Consider the following 16,611-nt stretch of genomic DNA (forward strand, 5'->3'; position numbering starts at 1 on the left):
GATGATGGAGGACTCAGAGGACTGGGACACTGACACGGGAGATGATGGAGGACTCAGAGGACTGGGACACTGACACGGGAGATGATGGAGGACTCAGAGGACTGGGAGACTGACATGGGAGATGATGGAGGACTCAGAGGACTGGGAGACTGACACGGGAGATGATGGAGGACTCAGTGGACAGGGACACTGACACGGGAGATGATGGAGGACTCAGAGGACTGGGAGACTGACACGGGAGATGATGGAGGACTCAGAGGACTGGGACACTGACACGGGAGATGATGGAGGACTCAGAGGACTGGGAGACTGACACGGGAGATGATGGAGGACTCAGAGGACAGGGACACTGACACGGGAGATGATGGAGGACTCAGAGGACAGGGACACTGACACGGGAGATGATGGAGGACTCAGAGGACTGGGAGACTGACACGGGAGATGATGGAGGACTCAGAGGACAGGGACACTGACACGGGAGATGATGGAGGACTCAGAGGACTGGGACACTGACACGGGAGATGATGGAGGACTCAGAGGACAGGGACACTGACCCGGGAGATGATGGAGACGACGGTTGGGAGGAGGAGAGCTTTGCTCTGGCTCCAGCTAAGCCGGGTCGCAGGTCCGGAAACCTGAGCCCCGGGGGAGATAATGACTGCCGGCTTCCTTCCAAGGGACCCCGTAGCCTCCCGTGTGACTCCGTGAAGCTTAGCAAGAACCACGGCAAACCCCACAGGTGACTTCTTTTTTTATTTGCCTTATCTCCTTAAAGTGGGAAATGTGTGCACTGAGTGACTCACACCCACAGGACAGAAACGTGAGAGAAGTAAGCGTCTATGAAAGTTTTGGTTATTGTCACCCCATATGTCTTCTTTAAAAAAAAAAAAATATATATATATATATATATATATATAAAATTGACTTTTTACAGAGAGGAAGGAAGAGAGATAGTTAGAAACATCGATGAGAGAGAAACATCAATCAGCTGCCACCTGCACACTCCCCACTGGGGATGTGCCCGCAACCAAGGTACATGCCCTTGACCGGAATCTTACAAATGAGGAAACCAAGGCACAGTGACAGCCGTGACCTCGAAGGCTCTGCCCATTGTGGGAGCAGCTCAAATACAGCAGCTGCCAGCCAGCAGGGGTCCAGCGGGGGCTCCCTCTATTTGCAGACAAAGGGTGGCTGCTCTTCTGACGGGCAAAACAGGATGGCTGGGCAGCGAGGGCTGCAAGTGGCAGCCCTGCCCACCATTTAAGGAGTGGCGAGTGGCCAGCAATTAACTCGCTGTCTCCGTTTTGGCAAAGCCTGCGGAAGGACGGTGGTTGGTTAGAATGAGGCCCAGCGAGCGTGTCACGGGAGTGTAAGGGCTGGAATATGGAAACGCGGGCCCGCTGAGTTGAACATGAGCAGGGAGGCCGGCCAGGTCGGCAATAACCCGGGCAGACTCCTTGTTCCGTTCCGTCCAAGAACCACCACATGCTCGTAGAAGCCACGGAGGCTTACGGACAGACGGCTGGACGAAGGGATGGAGCAGGCGGGCACAGCAGAGGCCCTGAGAACGCAGAGTTCCTCAAGTGTCCCTGGAAATAGGACAGGTCCCTCCTACAGGCACCGACTGACCCAACACCTGAACGTCAGCCCCTGGGCTGGGGCTCCAGCTTTGGATAAAGGATCCCCCTCCCCCAGCCTCCCACCACACATCTGCTCACTGCGGGGTAGAGAAAGAGATGACCAATCACATGTTTGGAAATGTGGGTGGTCCCTGCTGTCAGGGGACCCCGCTAGGGCTCTGTGGGGGGTCACACAGAGGAGGGGGGTCAGAGAGGCCCCTGGAGGAGAGATTTCCTGGGCTGAGAAGGGTTATTCGAGAGAGAACCGAGACCTGAGGTGCCTGCACCTTCTACGTCCCCCTTGTCTGGTAGTTGGGGGGATTTTATTACAGAGCCCAACTCAAGAGAGGGAATCTCATTAACAAAGTGTCCACTAGATATTTAAGAAATACTTAGTGACGGCTCCTTAGGGACAGGGATGGAACTGGGAAACAGGAGAGAAGGTGAATGGGACCCAGCTCCTGCCCTCCAGAAGCAGCCGGTGTAAAGGGGAAGGCAAACACAGGAGCCATTCCACTGCAGTCAGAACACACTATGTCAGCCCGGCCAGCGCAGCCCAGTGGCTGAGCCTCAGACTATGAGCCAGGGGGTTGCGGTCCAGGGCAGATGCCTGGGTTACAGGCTCAATCCCCAGTGGGGGGCGTGCACGAGGCAGCTGATCAATGATTCTCTCTCCTCATTGATGTTTCTATCTCTCTCCCCCTGTTCCTTCTTCTCCAAAATCAATAAGTATATGTTTTATTTAAAAGAAAACACTATTTCATGACCATCTATTTTTGTGTGTGTCTCCTCTCTTTCTACTTGACAGGCTCTGGAAAATTAAGCGTTTTTCTATCATCCCCATTTCACAGATGAGAAAACAGGCTCAGTGGGGTGAGCCCAGGGTTGAACAGCCAGCAAGAAGCTGACCTGAGCCGAAACGGGTTTGGCTCAGTGGATAGAGAGTCTGCCTGCGGACTGAAAGGTCCCAGGTTTGATTCTGGTCAAGGGCATGTAGATTGGTTACAGGCACATCCTCAGTAGGGAGTGTGCAAGAGGCAGCTGGTCGATGTTTCTCTCTCATCGATGTTTCTAACTCTCTGTCCTTCTTCTTTTCTCTCTGCAAAAAAATCAATAAAATATATTTTAAAAAATAAAATAAAATATAAAAATAAGAAGCTGACCTGGATTGGAATCCCAACCTCTCCACCTCTAAGGATGTGGCTGCCTCTCCAGCAGCTGCCCGACGAAACTCAGGGTTCTCTGGGGCCTCTCAGGCGTTGTCACCGGCACCCAGGCCGCCCTGGCCTGGGCAGGACCCCACTTCTCGCGCTCCCAGAACTACTACTTCGAGCTCCCCCTGGGCTCCCCCTTAGCCCAGGCAATTCTAAGCGCGGAAAGAAACGCAAGAAGAGGGGACAAGGGGTTAGGGACAAGCAGGATCCAGCCCTGACTTGGCCGCGAACTGAAAAGACACAGAACATGCCCAGGCCCCCGTTTCCTCATTTGTAAATCAGACGGGCTGCACTGGACATACGAGGTGGCCGAAACCAGGGCAGGGGTGATGAGAGTGGGCCCTGAGATCAGAACTCGGAGTCTCTGTCACGTCTCTGAGCCTCACCTCTCCTCATCTATAAAACGGGGCTCACCTCACACGGGAATCAGGAATAAAGGGATACGATAGGCACGTCTCTAAGCAGAGCACCTGGCACACGTACGTGTTCAATAAGGAGAAGGATCACGATTCGAAATTCTATGCCTTGTAAAAAGGTTACTTCCGCAGGGGGAAGAGCGAGGCTGTTTCTCTCTCCCTCTGGGTGCTTTTGGGCCGCAAAGGACTTCGAAGTGTGAGTCCTTTCCACTTACCAAGAATGACTCAGAAAGCTACGAAGGAGAGACACGATTCTTTCTGCTCACACCCACCCGGGCCGGAGACAAAAGGGCTGATTTTCGCAGCTGCACCGGCAGCTATAAAGCACCAGAGCACAACCCAGATGCCCCATCCCACCGTGTGTCTCCCGGCGGATAATGGGGCCTAAATGGCTCATTTGAGCCAGGCTTTCTGCTCTACTCACCCCACAATTACCCCTCTTCCTGGGCATGTTTCGATACTCTGGGTAGCCAATTGGATTTGGAGGTCCCAGGACTCTGAGCTTAATGAAATCATGCTTGGCCCATGCACAGCCCTCCCTTCCTCTCCAAGTCCAGGCTCATCTGCCAGGAAGCGGAGGAAGGGAGTTTGAGATCACATCTGAGAAGCATTCCTCCAATGTCAGCCACCGGAAGGGGAAAGGGGGGTCCTGGAATGGTTTATCTTATCAAATCTGCAGGGCCAAACCGCACCCGGTGGCCATGCAGTGTCCTCCTGCACGCCGTCTGTGATCCCTACCTTAAACCGCAGCCCACATCTTCCTGGAGAGCTTTGACAGTTGCAAAATTTCTTATAGAATTCATAGGAAATGTGCATGAACGTAAGTGTCCCAGAAAGTTTGCAGATGCATTATTTACATTGGCATAATATTGGAAATAGCCCTAACCGGTTTGGCTCAGTGGATAGAGCATTGGCCTGCAGACTCGAGAGTCCCAGGTTCGAATCCTGACAGGGGCATGTACCTTGGTTGTGGGCACATCCCCAGTAGGGGGTGTGCAGGAGGCAGCTGGTTGATGTTTCTCTCTCATAGATGTTTCTCTCTTTCCCTCTCCTTTCTTCTCTGTAAAAAAATCATTAAAATATTTTTAAATCATTAGAAATAATGTGAGTCCCCCCACATAGAACGCACTCTTATAATGCAGCCATTTAAAAAAAATAATGTTTTCAGAGAGTGTTTGATACCATGAGTACATGCTCATGAGATAATGTTAAGTGAAAAGGCAGCTTACAAAATAGTTTATATAATGTGCTCAGGATTTCAATGAAGTGTGACCCTCCTGTCATTAAAACAGAGAGACAGAGAGAGAGAGGAAAGAAACACACCAATTGGCAAAGCTTTTCTTTGAAATAACCACTGTGTTATCTGTATAGTAAAAGAATATTTCTAATATTAAACTGATCAAGTTTCCCTGAAGTATCCATCCAATACGTCTGCTTCTTATGGGGCTTGCTAAATATCGATCAAATGACTGAGAAGCGAGTCTCATTCCTCTTCTGAGTAGACATAATATTAGAAACTGTTTATTGAACGTTTACTAAATACCTGGTTCTGTGCTGCCGTCCTTCACATCACGCCTCATAACCACCAATGGATCAACTGCTACTCCCATTTCACAAAGGGGAAAACTGAGGCCCAGAGAGGTCGTGTACATGTGGTCCAAGCGCACTCTCTCAGTAAGTGGCAGAGCTGGGGCATGATCCCAGGTCGGTCTGGCTCCAATGTCCAGGTTCTCATCAGCTGTCACCCACACCGAGGCCTCAGAGGTTTACAATCTCCCCTGCTCCCCCCTGCTCTAACAGACACCCCCAGCTCTCGCCCCTCTCCTCTTGTGTCTCGTGGACAGCCGTAGCAGAGCTGCAGCGGAGTGGCTTTGCAGTCAGAAAGACCTGGGTTTGCTCCATCTGGCTGTGAGGGCCACCTACCCCTCACCCGTCCATGAGCATGTCCAGTCCCCACGGCAGCGCCGCTGTGAGGCCTGGAGAAGATTCTGGCGTGTGGCCGACGCCCGGGAGGGGCTCCTCGGTGCCCTCTGTGACTCCGGGACTCAGTCACTTGGGTCTGAGTCACACACACTCCTGAGGGATGAGGCCGGGGCCTGGGCAGTGTTGGCTCCGGGCAAGGCCAGAAGGCAGAGCCGGAACACCAGCCTGGGGCCGCGCTCACTCTCCTGCCCGGCCTCATGAGTCACCTGGCCGCCTCCTGACTTCCTGTGGGTCTGACAGTGCTTCGGGGGACACTGAGGCCAGGGTTTCAGGGGCTGGTCCAAGGTCACCCAGCTCTCTCTCCTGTCACCGAGCTGCCTCTCTGGTTTCCACACACTGAGGCCCGCCCCGCCCAACCCACCGCACACCCACCCACCCACACCAAATGCATCCTCTTCAACACCGTTCTGGACAGACATTGCTCCAAACTCCCTTCCCCCTCGGCCTGTGACCCAACGCTCCCTCCTTCCCAGCATGGCCACCTTATCCTGGGGCCCGACAACCTGCCCAGCCCCAGCTCCCGCTGCCCAGACCTGACACTGGAGCCTACCTTCGACCTCCAGCCCCTAACACAGCCCTGCCAGGCTGTCTCCTTCCTCAGCCCAGCTCCCCGCCTCCCCATCCCCACCAGAAGGACGCCCCCCAGGTACCCGGGGCTGGTCCACAGAGGTCCTCTAACGTTTGCGGGAACTGTGGAAGGCAGAGGCCATAGTTGCTGGGTTCACCCCTGGCTCCAAAGCCTGGCCAGAGCTCGCCCACAGCAGGCTCCTGGACAAGATGGCCAGGAGGACACCTGCTAGCAAGGCCTTCCCGGCCTCTGTCCCCTCAGCCGCGCCCGCAGCCCAGCCGCCCAGCCCTGCCTCCTGCAGGAACTCTGGGGAACCTTGCTTTGCTCCTGCTGTTCCCTCTGCCTGGAACGCCCCACCCCACCTCTCCTGGTAGCCAACGGCTGCCCCCATCACAGTGCAGCCCAGGCATCACCTCCCCAGCATGCTCTCCCCTCCCCCTCCCCCACCGCCCGAGCCCCAGGACCCACAGCTGCGGGAGCCACACTGGCCCCCGGAGTTGTAACCAGCGGGAGGTCCGGAGGGCCATGGCCGTGCTGGGAGCCAGGGGCTGTGCCGAGGCCTCAGCGAGAGTCCGGGCAGTGGGAGCGGAGCCGCACTGGGGGATCAGCAGCAACAAATGCTTGTTGAGTGAGTAAATGTGCAGACGATTCAGGAAGCAGGAAAGGGCCAAGGTGGGAAGTGCAGACCAGCTGGCCTCACAGCCACGAAGGGCGCGGGCCTAGAGCAGCTGCCGGGGTGCCGGTCCGTCACGGCTGGCCGTGCCGAGGCCTGCGCCGGGCCAGGTGCTGGGCGATGGCCTTGCACGTGCATGAGCTCACTAATCTCTCCGACCATCCACCACAGAGCACCGATTTCACAAATGCAGAAACGAGGCTCGGGGGAGCTGGGCTTTGCCCAGGATGTGGCCGCACTGGAACTGAGGCTGGCACGGCCTGAACTCCAGCTGTGACCTTGGCACACCGGCACCGCCTCACCTCACAGAGACCTCTCCTGGCCAGCTCGGCCCAGGAGAGGGGAGGGGCACAAAAGGCAAGGAGCTCATGCTGGGCCCCCAAATCAGAGTTCTAACCCCGCAGCCCAAACCGGTGTGGCTCAGCGGATAGATAGAGCGGCGGCCTGCGGACTGCACGGTCCCGGGTTCAATTCCGGACAAGGGCATGTACATTGGTTGCGGGCACATCCCCAGTGGGGGGTGTGCAGGAGGCAACTGGTCGATATTTCTCTCTCATCGATGTTTCTGGTTCTCTATCCCTCTCCCTTCCTCTCTGTAAAAAAATCAATAAAACATATATTTTTAAAAGAGAGAGACAGAGAGAGAGTTCTAACCCTGGAGAGCTGACACTGGAGCACTTATCCCATCAATGTTTGGCGCCTTGACAGCAGACAGGGTTAGATGAGAGGGAAAACACAAAGCTTTATCAACGTCATATCTTTAGGACAAAAGTGCCTCTGAGGCAGGTACTAGGACTGACATTTTACAGGTGACGGTAGCGCACAGCAGGCACGGAGGTTGGCCAGGCAGCAGGGCGCCTGCTGTCGAGGCGCCAAGCATTGCTGGGATAAGTGCTCCAGTGTCAGCTCTCCAGGGCGTGCAGGGGGCAGCCAATCCATGATTCTCTCTCATCATGGATGTTTCTACCTCTCCCGCTCCCTCTCCTTTCCTCTCTGATAGCCATAAAAATATATTTTTTAAAAAAAGAAGAAGAAGCCAAGTGGAAAAGCACCAACCCTGTTCAGCTCCCTGGATGCTGGAGCAGGCAAACCGGAAGTCCTGGGCCACGAAGAGAGAAGAGAGGGAGCGGGAGGGGGTGGCTCCCGGCAAGCCCGCACACTCCACCCGCCCAGAGGGCTGCCAGAGGAACTCTGAGATGCCAGCCCGGCTCCAGGCACGGGCTCTGCCCAGAAACGGGCTGTCCAGCCTCCGTTCCGAGGACCCACAGAGCCACCGCCCGCCCAACTCGCCCCACAGGACTCGGGGCCAGAGGTGCTGAGAAAGCCTGTCCACACCTGAGGTTACGCGGCCCGTGTTAAGGCTGCTGTCCTTGGGGGAGGGGCAAGGAAGGAGGGTCCAAGGTGTCGGTCCCCACTGAGCGGAGACTAGGGACGGGACGGGTGGCTGCCTGGGGCGTGGCTTCTGCTGGCAAAGGCCCAGGAGCAGGGAGGCGAGGGGAGCTTGTCCTGGCTGCTCCGTCTCCCCACCACGGGCTGTTTGCTAACAGCGGGATTCCCCGCACCCCGTAGGACGGCGGGCCTCTCAGGCTTGCCCAGGAGGTGGGGAGAGGCCAGCAGGTGGGGACGGAGAATGCTTTGTGATGTCGGATTCTGAGATCCCAGTGCTCTGTTTTCCCAGCCTCTCTTCTGTGTCAGTCTTCCCATCAGAGGCTCCTCCCTCGGCTTCTTAAATATATATGTTTTTATTGATTTCAGAGAGAGGAAGGGAGAGGGAGAGACACATGGATCGGCGGCCTACTACACACCCCCTACTGGGAATTGAGCCAGCAACCAGGGTATGTGCCCTGCCTGGAATCTAACCATGACCTCCTGGTTCATAAGCTCAACCACTGAACCACACCAGCCGGGCCTCCCTCAGCTTTTTCTTTTTTTTTAATAAATTTCATTGATTCTTTACGGAGAGGAAGGGATAGAGATAGAGAGCTAGAAACATCGATGAGAGAGAAACATCGATCAGCTGCCTCCTGCACACCCCCCACTGGGGATGTGCCCGCAACCAAAGCACATGCCCTTGACTGGAATTGAACCCGGGACCCTTCAGTCCACAGGCTGACGCTCTTATCCACTGAGCCACACCAGCTGGGCCACCCTCAGCTTCTTACTTAGCTACCCCTCCGTCATCCTTCAGCACCTCAGAGGCCTTCTCGGAGCTCCCTGCCCAGGTGAGACCCTCCGCACACCGTGGGCCCCTCAAGCCCGGCAGCGACAGATGTGAGCTTGTTGGATGACCCACGAACGTCTATTTCTCCCGCGGACCCTACACTCCATAGGGCCGGGCTGGGTACTTTTCCCTCCCCATTTCCTCCTCTCAGCATCCAGCACCGTGCATCCATACAACTCTCCTGAGTTCATTAGTTCTTTTCATTCCATCACCCAGAGACCCTCCTGTTCTCAAGGGGCTTGGAAGTCTCCGAGACAACACATTATCGCACTTAATCCCCACAACCCAGGATGCAAGGTATTCCCCCTTTACAGGCTTCAGGGGTACAGTCACAAGCCCCAGAGACAGCCAGTATGTGGCTGTGGACTCAGGATTTGAACTTGGTTATGTCCGGCTTCGGGGCCCAGCTCTGCCGCTACACCACCCTGCTCTCCTGCCCCAAGGGGTCTTGGGGTCTTCCCTTGCAAACCTCCCCCCTGCACTCCAAAACGCCTGAACTCAAAAGTGACGAGCAGAATTCATTCATTCACTCATTCACTCATTCACTCATTCAACCCATCAACTGACTCACTTATTGTCTGTGCCAGGCCCTATGTGGAGAGTCAGCTAACGCAGGGGCTTTTCTCCGTCCTGGCCTCCCCTCTCCTCGCTGCTCTTGGACTTGACCAGCAGAAGCCACGGCCCAGGCAGCCACCCTGTCCCTAGACTCCCACTCGGTGGGGACAGACAACTTGGATCCTCCTTCGTTGCCCCTCCCTCAAGGACGGCAGCCTAACATGCCTGGGCCGAGCAGCGTGGGTGGTGGGCTCACAGTCCATATGGCCCCCTCATTCTCTGAGGATTCTAGAACCAGAGGAGGACAAGATTCAGCCGAAACCGGTTTTGCTCCGTGGACAGAGCGTCGGCCTGCGGACTGAAGGGTCCTGGGTTCCATTCCGATCAAGGGCATGTACCTTGGTTGCGGGCACATCCCCAGTAGGAGGCATGCAGGAGGCAGCTGATCGATGTTTCTCTCTCATCGATGTTTCTAACTCTCTCTCTCTCTCCTTTCCTCTCTGTAAAAAATCAATAAAATATATATATATTTTTTAAAGAGAGAGATTCTGCCCCCTGCTCCCATGCATTCCTATGGCTGTCGCCCATCCCAGGCAACTCTGGGGAAAGCTCTGGACACGGAGTCACATGACCAGGGTTCCAGCTCCGGGTCTAGGCTAGCTGCGGGCCCTTAGGAGAGAAAGTCACCTGCCTCTCTCTGAGCCACCGATTCCTCGTCTGTGAAACAGGGATGATGATAAGGATGCAATGCTCACCAGTCAGGGAGGTCGGTGAGGATTAACTCATTCAGACCCAGATATACATTTATCATCACACAGTTGGCCATGGGCTTGCAAAGTGGGGATCTCTGGGGGCTAGCTACACTGCTGGCAAGATGCATTTTTAAAAAAAATATGTTTTGATTGATTTCAGAGAGGAAGGGAGAGGGAGAGAGAGGGAGAAATAGCAATGATGAGAGAGAATCGTTGATTGGCCATCTCCTTCATGTTCCCCAGTGAGGATCAAGCACGCAGCCCAGGCGTGTGCCCCTGACCGGAATCAAAGCCTGGACCCTTCAGTCCGCAGGATGACGCTCTATCTACTGAGCCACACCAGCCGGGGCAGAAGATGCATTTGATGACGTGGTTTAAGGAAGGCTGGCTGGGAGCACCCTCAGCAGGCTGAGCCCGAGGCCCCCCTGAGTGGGCCCTCTGACGTGAGGCCTTCCCCCTGCTGGGTGGTAGTGGGGTGCTATGCTCATCGGCCCACCAGCCAGAGGCCCCGGAGAAGGGGCTGGAAGTGGGATCGCACACACTGCACTCAGCTTCCCTCGGACGAGAGCACCATGGGCTCCCCAAGAACAGTGGCTACTCCCAGCCCCACCTTAGGACAAATGCCTCCCTCACTCTCCTCTCTTTAATAGGCTCTAGATTCTCAAGGACCTGGAACATTCCCCCTCTTCGGCTTCCATGTATTGGGCCCAGGCACCAGGCCAGCTGCATTACATATGCTCTCTCGTCCACACCTCGCAGAATCCCTGTTGAAGAAGGTCCTGTTATTTCTCATGCTCCCGATGAAGAAAGTGGGGCTCAAAGGGACGAGGTGACTCACCCCCGCCCCAGAGCCAGGTCAGGAAAGCAAAGTGGAGAGATTCACTGACACACACAAAGCAGAGATGGGCGCTGCCGGTGCTGGGGGCTCTGCCCACTGTCGCTGGTGATGAGTCACTGAAAACGCAGGAGATTCTGTGTCTTCCACTCTTCCCGGGGGAGCAACGATCCCCCCGCCCCCAGCTCATGGATGCCAGGACCCCTCCACACCCACACAGCGCACCCAACGCCCTACTCCAGCGCCCTGCGCTCTGCCCTGCAGAAACCCATCCTTCCCAGCCGAGGAGACTGGGTCTCTATCCATAGGGCAGGGAAACTGAGGCAGGCGGGAGGTTGGGCTGGGGCCGTGGTCGGCAAACTGCGGCTCATTGGCCCCTTGAGTGTGGCTCTTCCACAAAATTCCACGGCCTGGGCAAGTCTATTTTGAAGAGGTGGCATTCGAAGAAGTTTAAGTTTAAAAAATGCGGCTCTCAAAAGAAACGTCAATCGTTGTACTGTTGCTATTTGGCTCTGTTGACTAATGAGTTTGCCGACCCCTGGGCTCGGGGAATGGTGGTTCCCGCTCGGATGGGCATCCGTGACTGGGCCGATCCCACAGATCACACCTCCAGCTTCTGGGTCCACCATCTCCCTCCGCCTTGCCCGGCGGCACCACAGCCCAGAGAGGTGTAGGGCTGTGCCCTCGGTCAACCAGCACGAGGACCCGTTTTCAACTAACGGTCAATGCCAGGGCATCTTTGTTGTCACAAGAACAGGGGTTGCCTCTCCATGCTTTTGCTGGCTGGGAACTAGTAGAGCTGGTTTGGGGGCCGCTGCTGGGGCTGTTTTAGACGTGAGGAGAGGTTCATAGCTTCCAAGAAGAGAGACTCACTGCCCGATGGGAAAGCACAAACTCCGGCCAGACACACTGCTGCTGCCTTTGGCAGAAAGAGACTCTTAGGGGAGAGGAGGGGAAGAGCAAACTGAATGAATAAATTAGAACTTGCTAAATAAATTATACTGACAGGACAAATCAATGGACTATAAAATAAAAATAAAAAATAGAAGAAGGAGGGAGGAGGGAAAATGGGAAGGGCATTTGTGAAGAGGATCTGAGGCCTCTCAAAATCACACCCAGAGCTCCCGACCAGATGACCTCGGGGGATAAGAGCAAAGGACTGACTGGCCTGGACAGTGTGGCTCAGTGGTTGAGCTTGGACCTATGAACCAGGAGATCAAGGTTTGATTCCTGGCCAGTAGGGGGAGAGCCTGCAGGAGGCAGCCAATCAGTGATTTTCATCATTGATGTTTCTCTCTCTCTCTCCCTTCCTCTCTGAAACCAATATATTATAAATAGACTAAATAATAATAATAACAAGAACTGACTGGCTGGCCCACAGGAACCATGGGCTCTCCACTGGCAAATGCACACACACACAGGGGTCTAAGGACACGTTGGATGCCCCTCCCTCTGTTCCAAGGATCTGACAAGCAGCAGCACACTGTCCTGTTACCATACACAGAGAATCACAAACTGACCGTGTGGGGCAGCACACACCAACACAGGGCCCGGGCAGATGATAAATCCCCAAATGTGGTTTGGTAAGCGCCCACGGCACCTTGCAGACACTCTCTTGTCCCCCCCTTCCCCCACCTGCACAGACAGCCTTACACAGCCGGCTCCCCCAGAGTTCCATGGCGCTTCACACACCTCTGCCCGCCCCATGGGGCTCAGAAGTCCAAACACACAGAGCCTGTGCACAGCCACAGACACAGAACCACCCGCTCCAAAGTGGCAGGTGCACCAACTGTCCCCAAACTGTCCCACAGTGCCTGGTGCGGAAAGAAATGCCAAGAGATGATCCCCAGCCATTAGTTACACACACACACACACACACACACACACACACACGCACGGAGACACAAACCCAGCGTCCTCTCCCTGGGAAAGTGGTCTCAGCGCGGGGTCCCATGCGCCCCTGCAGAAAAGGACCCAGCCCAGCGGACTCACCGGATGATGCCGAACATGACGAGCAGGTTGCCCAGCAGCCCCACGGCGCACACGGCCGAGTACAGCGCGGTGATGGCGATGGCCAGCGCGAGGGACGAGGCGCTGCGGCCGCCGGGCGGCCCGGACGCGTTGGCGGCCGCGCTGGGGAGGGCGCCGGGGAAGGCGGTGGGGATGGCGCCCGGGAAGCCGCCGGGGAAGGCGGTGGGGAAGGCGCTGGGGAAGGCGTCCGGGGCCGTGGCGAGGAGCGGGGGCTGCAGCCCGGCGGCGGCGGCGGGGGCCGGCTCCATGGCGGGCGGCCGGCGCCGCGCTCTCCCCGCCGTGCGCCCTGGGCGCAGCGCCCGGAGCTCGGAGCGCGCCGAGGGCTGAGGCCGAGGCCCCGACGCCGCCCGCTAAGCGCCCCGCCGCCCCGCCGCCTCCGCGCCGCCCCCGCGCCGCCCCCGCCCGCCGCTCCGCTGCCCGGAGCCCGCCCGCCGCTCTCCGCGCCCGGAGCCTCTCAACTGGGGCCGCCGGCCCCCCGGACGCGCCCGCCGCGCACCACGTGGCCCGGGGGCGGCCGGGGGCGGGCGCTCACACCGCTGGGCGCCGGGCCGGGGAGCGCCCACGCCCTCCCACAGAGGCCCCTGGGGCTCGGGTGTCCGCGACCCCAGCCGGGACACCCCGCCCCGCCCAGCCCCGCACACACCTTGGCTGCTCTGGGGTCAGAAGGACCGAGGTGAATCCGCCTCTTACCCTGCACTCAGGAACGGTGACCTTGAGCGAGTCCCTTACCCTCTCAGCTCCCTGACCCTCCCCGGTGCAATGAGGGTGATCACACCCCTGGGCTCAGAGATGAATGAAGAGCTTAGCTCAGTGCCTGGCACACAGTGAGTGCCCCGTAGCTAACCATTGGTATCCATGGTTTCTTGTTCCCCATTCATTCGCTCAGCGGACTGGGGGTAGGGGGAGGGGGGTGTCTAAGAGCCAGGTAATACTGGGGACCCGCTAGTGCAGGGCAGCTGATGTGCTCCTGCCTTCTGGGGCTCACCGTCCAGGAAGAAGAGGCACCAACCCTAAAACTACACCGATGAAGATGCAGTTACAGAGGGAGGAACGTGGAGGTCAGCAGGGCTTTCCGGGGGTAGGGCCCACAAAACAGAGGCCAGGACAACTTCCGGACAAAGGGACGCCGGAGGTGAGATGTGACGTTTGGGAACCACGTGTGCGCAGACCCTGTGGTCAGAGGGCTCAGAGGAGGCCAGGGGAAGGGAAGGGAAGGGAGCCAGTGTGGAGAGGATGGGGTGAGGTGGTGGGAAGGTCTGAAACGCCACGGGAATGGGGGGCATTTCTCATATTCCTTCCCTAACCTGACCTGCCCCGGCCCAGAACCACCCTCCTTGGGGCTCCTGTCCCTCCCAGAACATTCTTTCTGCTAACCATTACTCTGTTCCTAGCACTTTATCCATGCATCAACCCATTTTACAGGTGGGAAGACTAAGCCGGGCACTAAACTATCCCATATAGCAATTGTTTCTACCTGCTTTGTTTCCTCCCCGGGGAAATCAGGCTTGATTGATCTCTCCACTGCGCAGAGGGCTGGGGTCACAGTGGCTGCTCAGGAAACACTGGTTGCAGGCGTCTTCAAACTTTTTAAAGTGGGGGCCAGATCACGGTCCCTCAGAGAGCTGGAGGGCCGGACTATATGAACTACTAATTCCTACTGTAACACCTCAGCTGCGCTCACTGCCCAAAAAACCTGGCGGGCCGGATCAGACTCCTCTGCGGGCCGCATGTGGCCCGCGGGCCGTAGTTTGAAGACGCCTGGTAGAGGAATAAAGGCCCCAAGGAGGGTGGAATGGGACCACACTGGGGTTCCTGAGGCTTCGGGGTGATACTCTTGACTCTGAGAGCGGCTAGCCGGGACCCCTCACCCATATCACTCTCCGGCTTGAGCTATCCATCTGTGTGCGAGGCTCTTACCCTTTCCCAGGAAGAGCAAAGCTGGAATTCTCAAGTTCCCCCTCCTCTCCACGCTCTGGCCCTCCCCGCTGCTGCCCACGCCCCCAAATCAGCTACAGGAGATTCCTCACCGCAGGCTTCCCACCTAACCCTCTGAAGACTCCCCGGAGAGGGGATTTTCGTTCTGCGGGCACATGTGTTGCCAAAGCTCTCTCCCCTGTCCCAAAGGGCCTGACACTCAGAGGCTTTTCTGGTGCCAAGGGGGGAGAAATTGGGACAGGAAAGAGGAGAGCTACTTTATGGGAGTTCTGGCCCCTCCCTGTCCTTCCAACAAGCCAAATGCTTTCCTACCTCAGGATATTGCACTCTATTTCTCCCACCCTGAAGGCTGTCACTCCCCCAGGCTGATTGCTCTCCATCCTTCCGGCTTCAGCTTAACTATCACTTCACTGCCCCCATCCCACCACCTGGACCAGGTACCCTTGTTTCTATTTTTGTTTTTAATATATTTTTATTGATTTCAGAGGGGAAGGGAGAGGGAGAGAGAGAAAATTCAATAATGAGACAGAATCACTGATCGGCTGCTTCCTGCATGCCCCCTACTGGGATCAAGCCTGCAACCTGGGCATGCGCCCTTGACCGGAATCAAACCTGGGACTCTTCAGTTCGCAAGCCTAAGCTCTAGCCACTGAGCCAAACCGGCTAGGGCTCACCATGTTGTTTGTTCCCATAGCATCATGTACTTCTTCTTCTTCTTCTTCTTTTTCTTTTTTTTTCTTTTTTTTTTTTTTTTTACAGAGAGGAAGGGAGAGGATAGAAAGTTAGAAACATGATGAGAGAGAAATATCGATCAGCTGCCTCCTGCACACTCCCTACTGGGGATGTGCCTACAACCAAGGTACATGCCCCTTGACCGGAATCGAACCCAGGACCCCAGGCCGACACTCTATCCACTGAGCCAAACTTGTTAGGGCGATGTTCCTCTTCTTTACAGAATGTCTTACATATACTCATTGGATTTTTGTGCTTCACCTTTACAGTAGTCCAGTGCGCTCCCGTACCCCCACCTCAGTACAGTTCCTGGAGCTCAGAGAGTGAGTGAATAGGTAGTTCAACTCCAGCTTCGGTGAGCTCTCATTTTGATGAGGGAGACTGAACAAACAGCTTAATGCAGGCCTAGGAATTCTAAGCAGCTAAAATCTTTTGCACAAACTCAGCAATCACATCTGAAATACCAGATCCCAGCTCCATGCCCGTCCTTGGCTTTTGGCCATCACCAAGCAGGTCTACCCTCCCTCCCTGGCCTTGCATTAGGTCCCTCCCAGTGTGGTCCCAACCGGGGTTTATCGCTGTCCTCTTGCGACTCCATCCCCTGCTCCCACCCCACTGGCATGGTGCAGTCACTCTGGGCTGAAAGGAATTTTTTTGAATTGCATTTCACAGTGTTTCTTTGAGTCCCTCCTGGATGCAGAGATGCTGTGGGGGAAGCCCATAGCTACAGTGGAGGCAAAAAGACAGAGAAAGATTCCCTTCACGTCTCTGAGCCTTGCTTTTCTCTTCTGTGAGGCAGAGAGGTCAGAATGGGTGAGAATCTGGTGAAACAACCGATGTTTGCCGTCTCTGCTCTAGACACAAGAAGCCAGCCATCTGCAACCCAGAAGCGAGCCCTCACCCTGGCACCCTAGTCTTGGACTTCTAGTCCAGGGGACCCTGATCTTGACCTCAGGGGGAAACACACACAAACATAAATGCATGGGAAATCCCGAGCCAACTGGGGGCATCAGCAGGTGTCAGCAGTGGAGAAACAGCAATCACAGACGCAGAGAGGAACTCCCCGGGGAAGCTCTT

At 56.1% G+C, this 16,611-nt stretch overlaps 1 protein-coding gene across 1 annotated transcript in view; it reads right to left on the bottom strand.

Annotated features, from left to right (window-relative positions):
• OPRD1 (opioid receptor delta 1) overlaps positions 1-13,275 on the bottom strand; it is a 33,945-nt gene extending 20,670 nt beyond the window's left edge. Inside the window, exon 1 of the mRNA XM_036447595.2 lies at positions 12,829-13,275. Within this exon, the coding sequence (XP_036303488.1) occupies positions 12,829-13,115 (287 nt within the window). The 5' untranslated portion in view covers positions 13,116-13,275. The remainder of the gene's footprint in view (positions 1-12,828) is intronic.
• Positions 13,276-16,611: the final 3,336 nt, after the last annotated feature.

The sequence above is a fragment of the Pipistrellus kuhlii genome, unplaced genomic scaffold (genome assembly GCF_014108245.1).
Source record: "Pipistrellus kuhlii isolate mPipKuh1 unplaced genomic scaffold, mPipKuh1.p scaffold_m20_p_2, whole genome shotgun sequence".
Classification (NCBI taxonomy): domain Eukaryota; kingdom Metazoa; phylum Chordata; class Mammalia; order Chiroptera; family Vespertilionidae; genus Pipistrellus; species Pipistrellus kuhlii.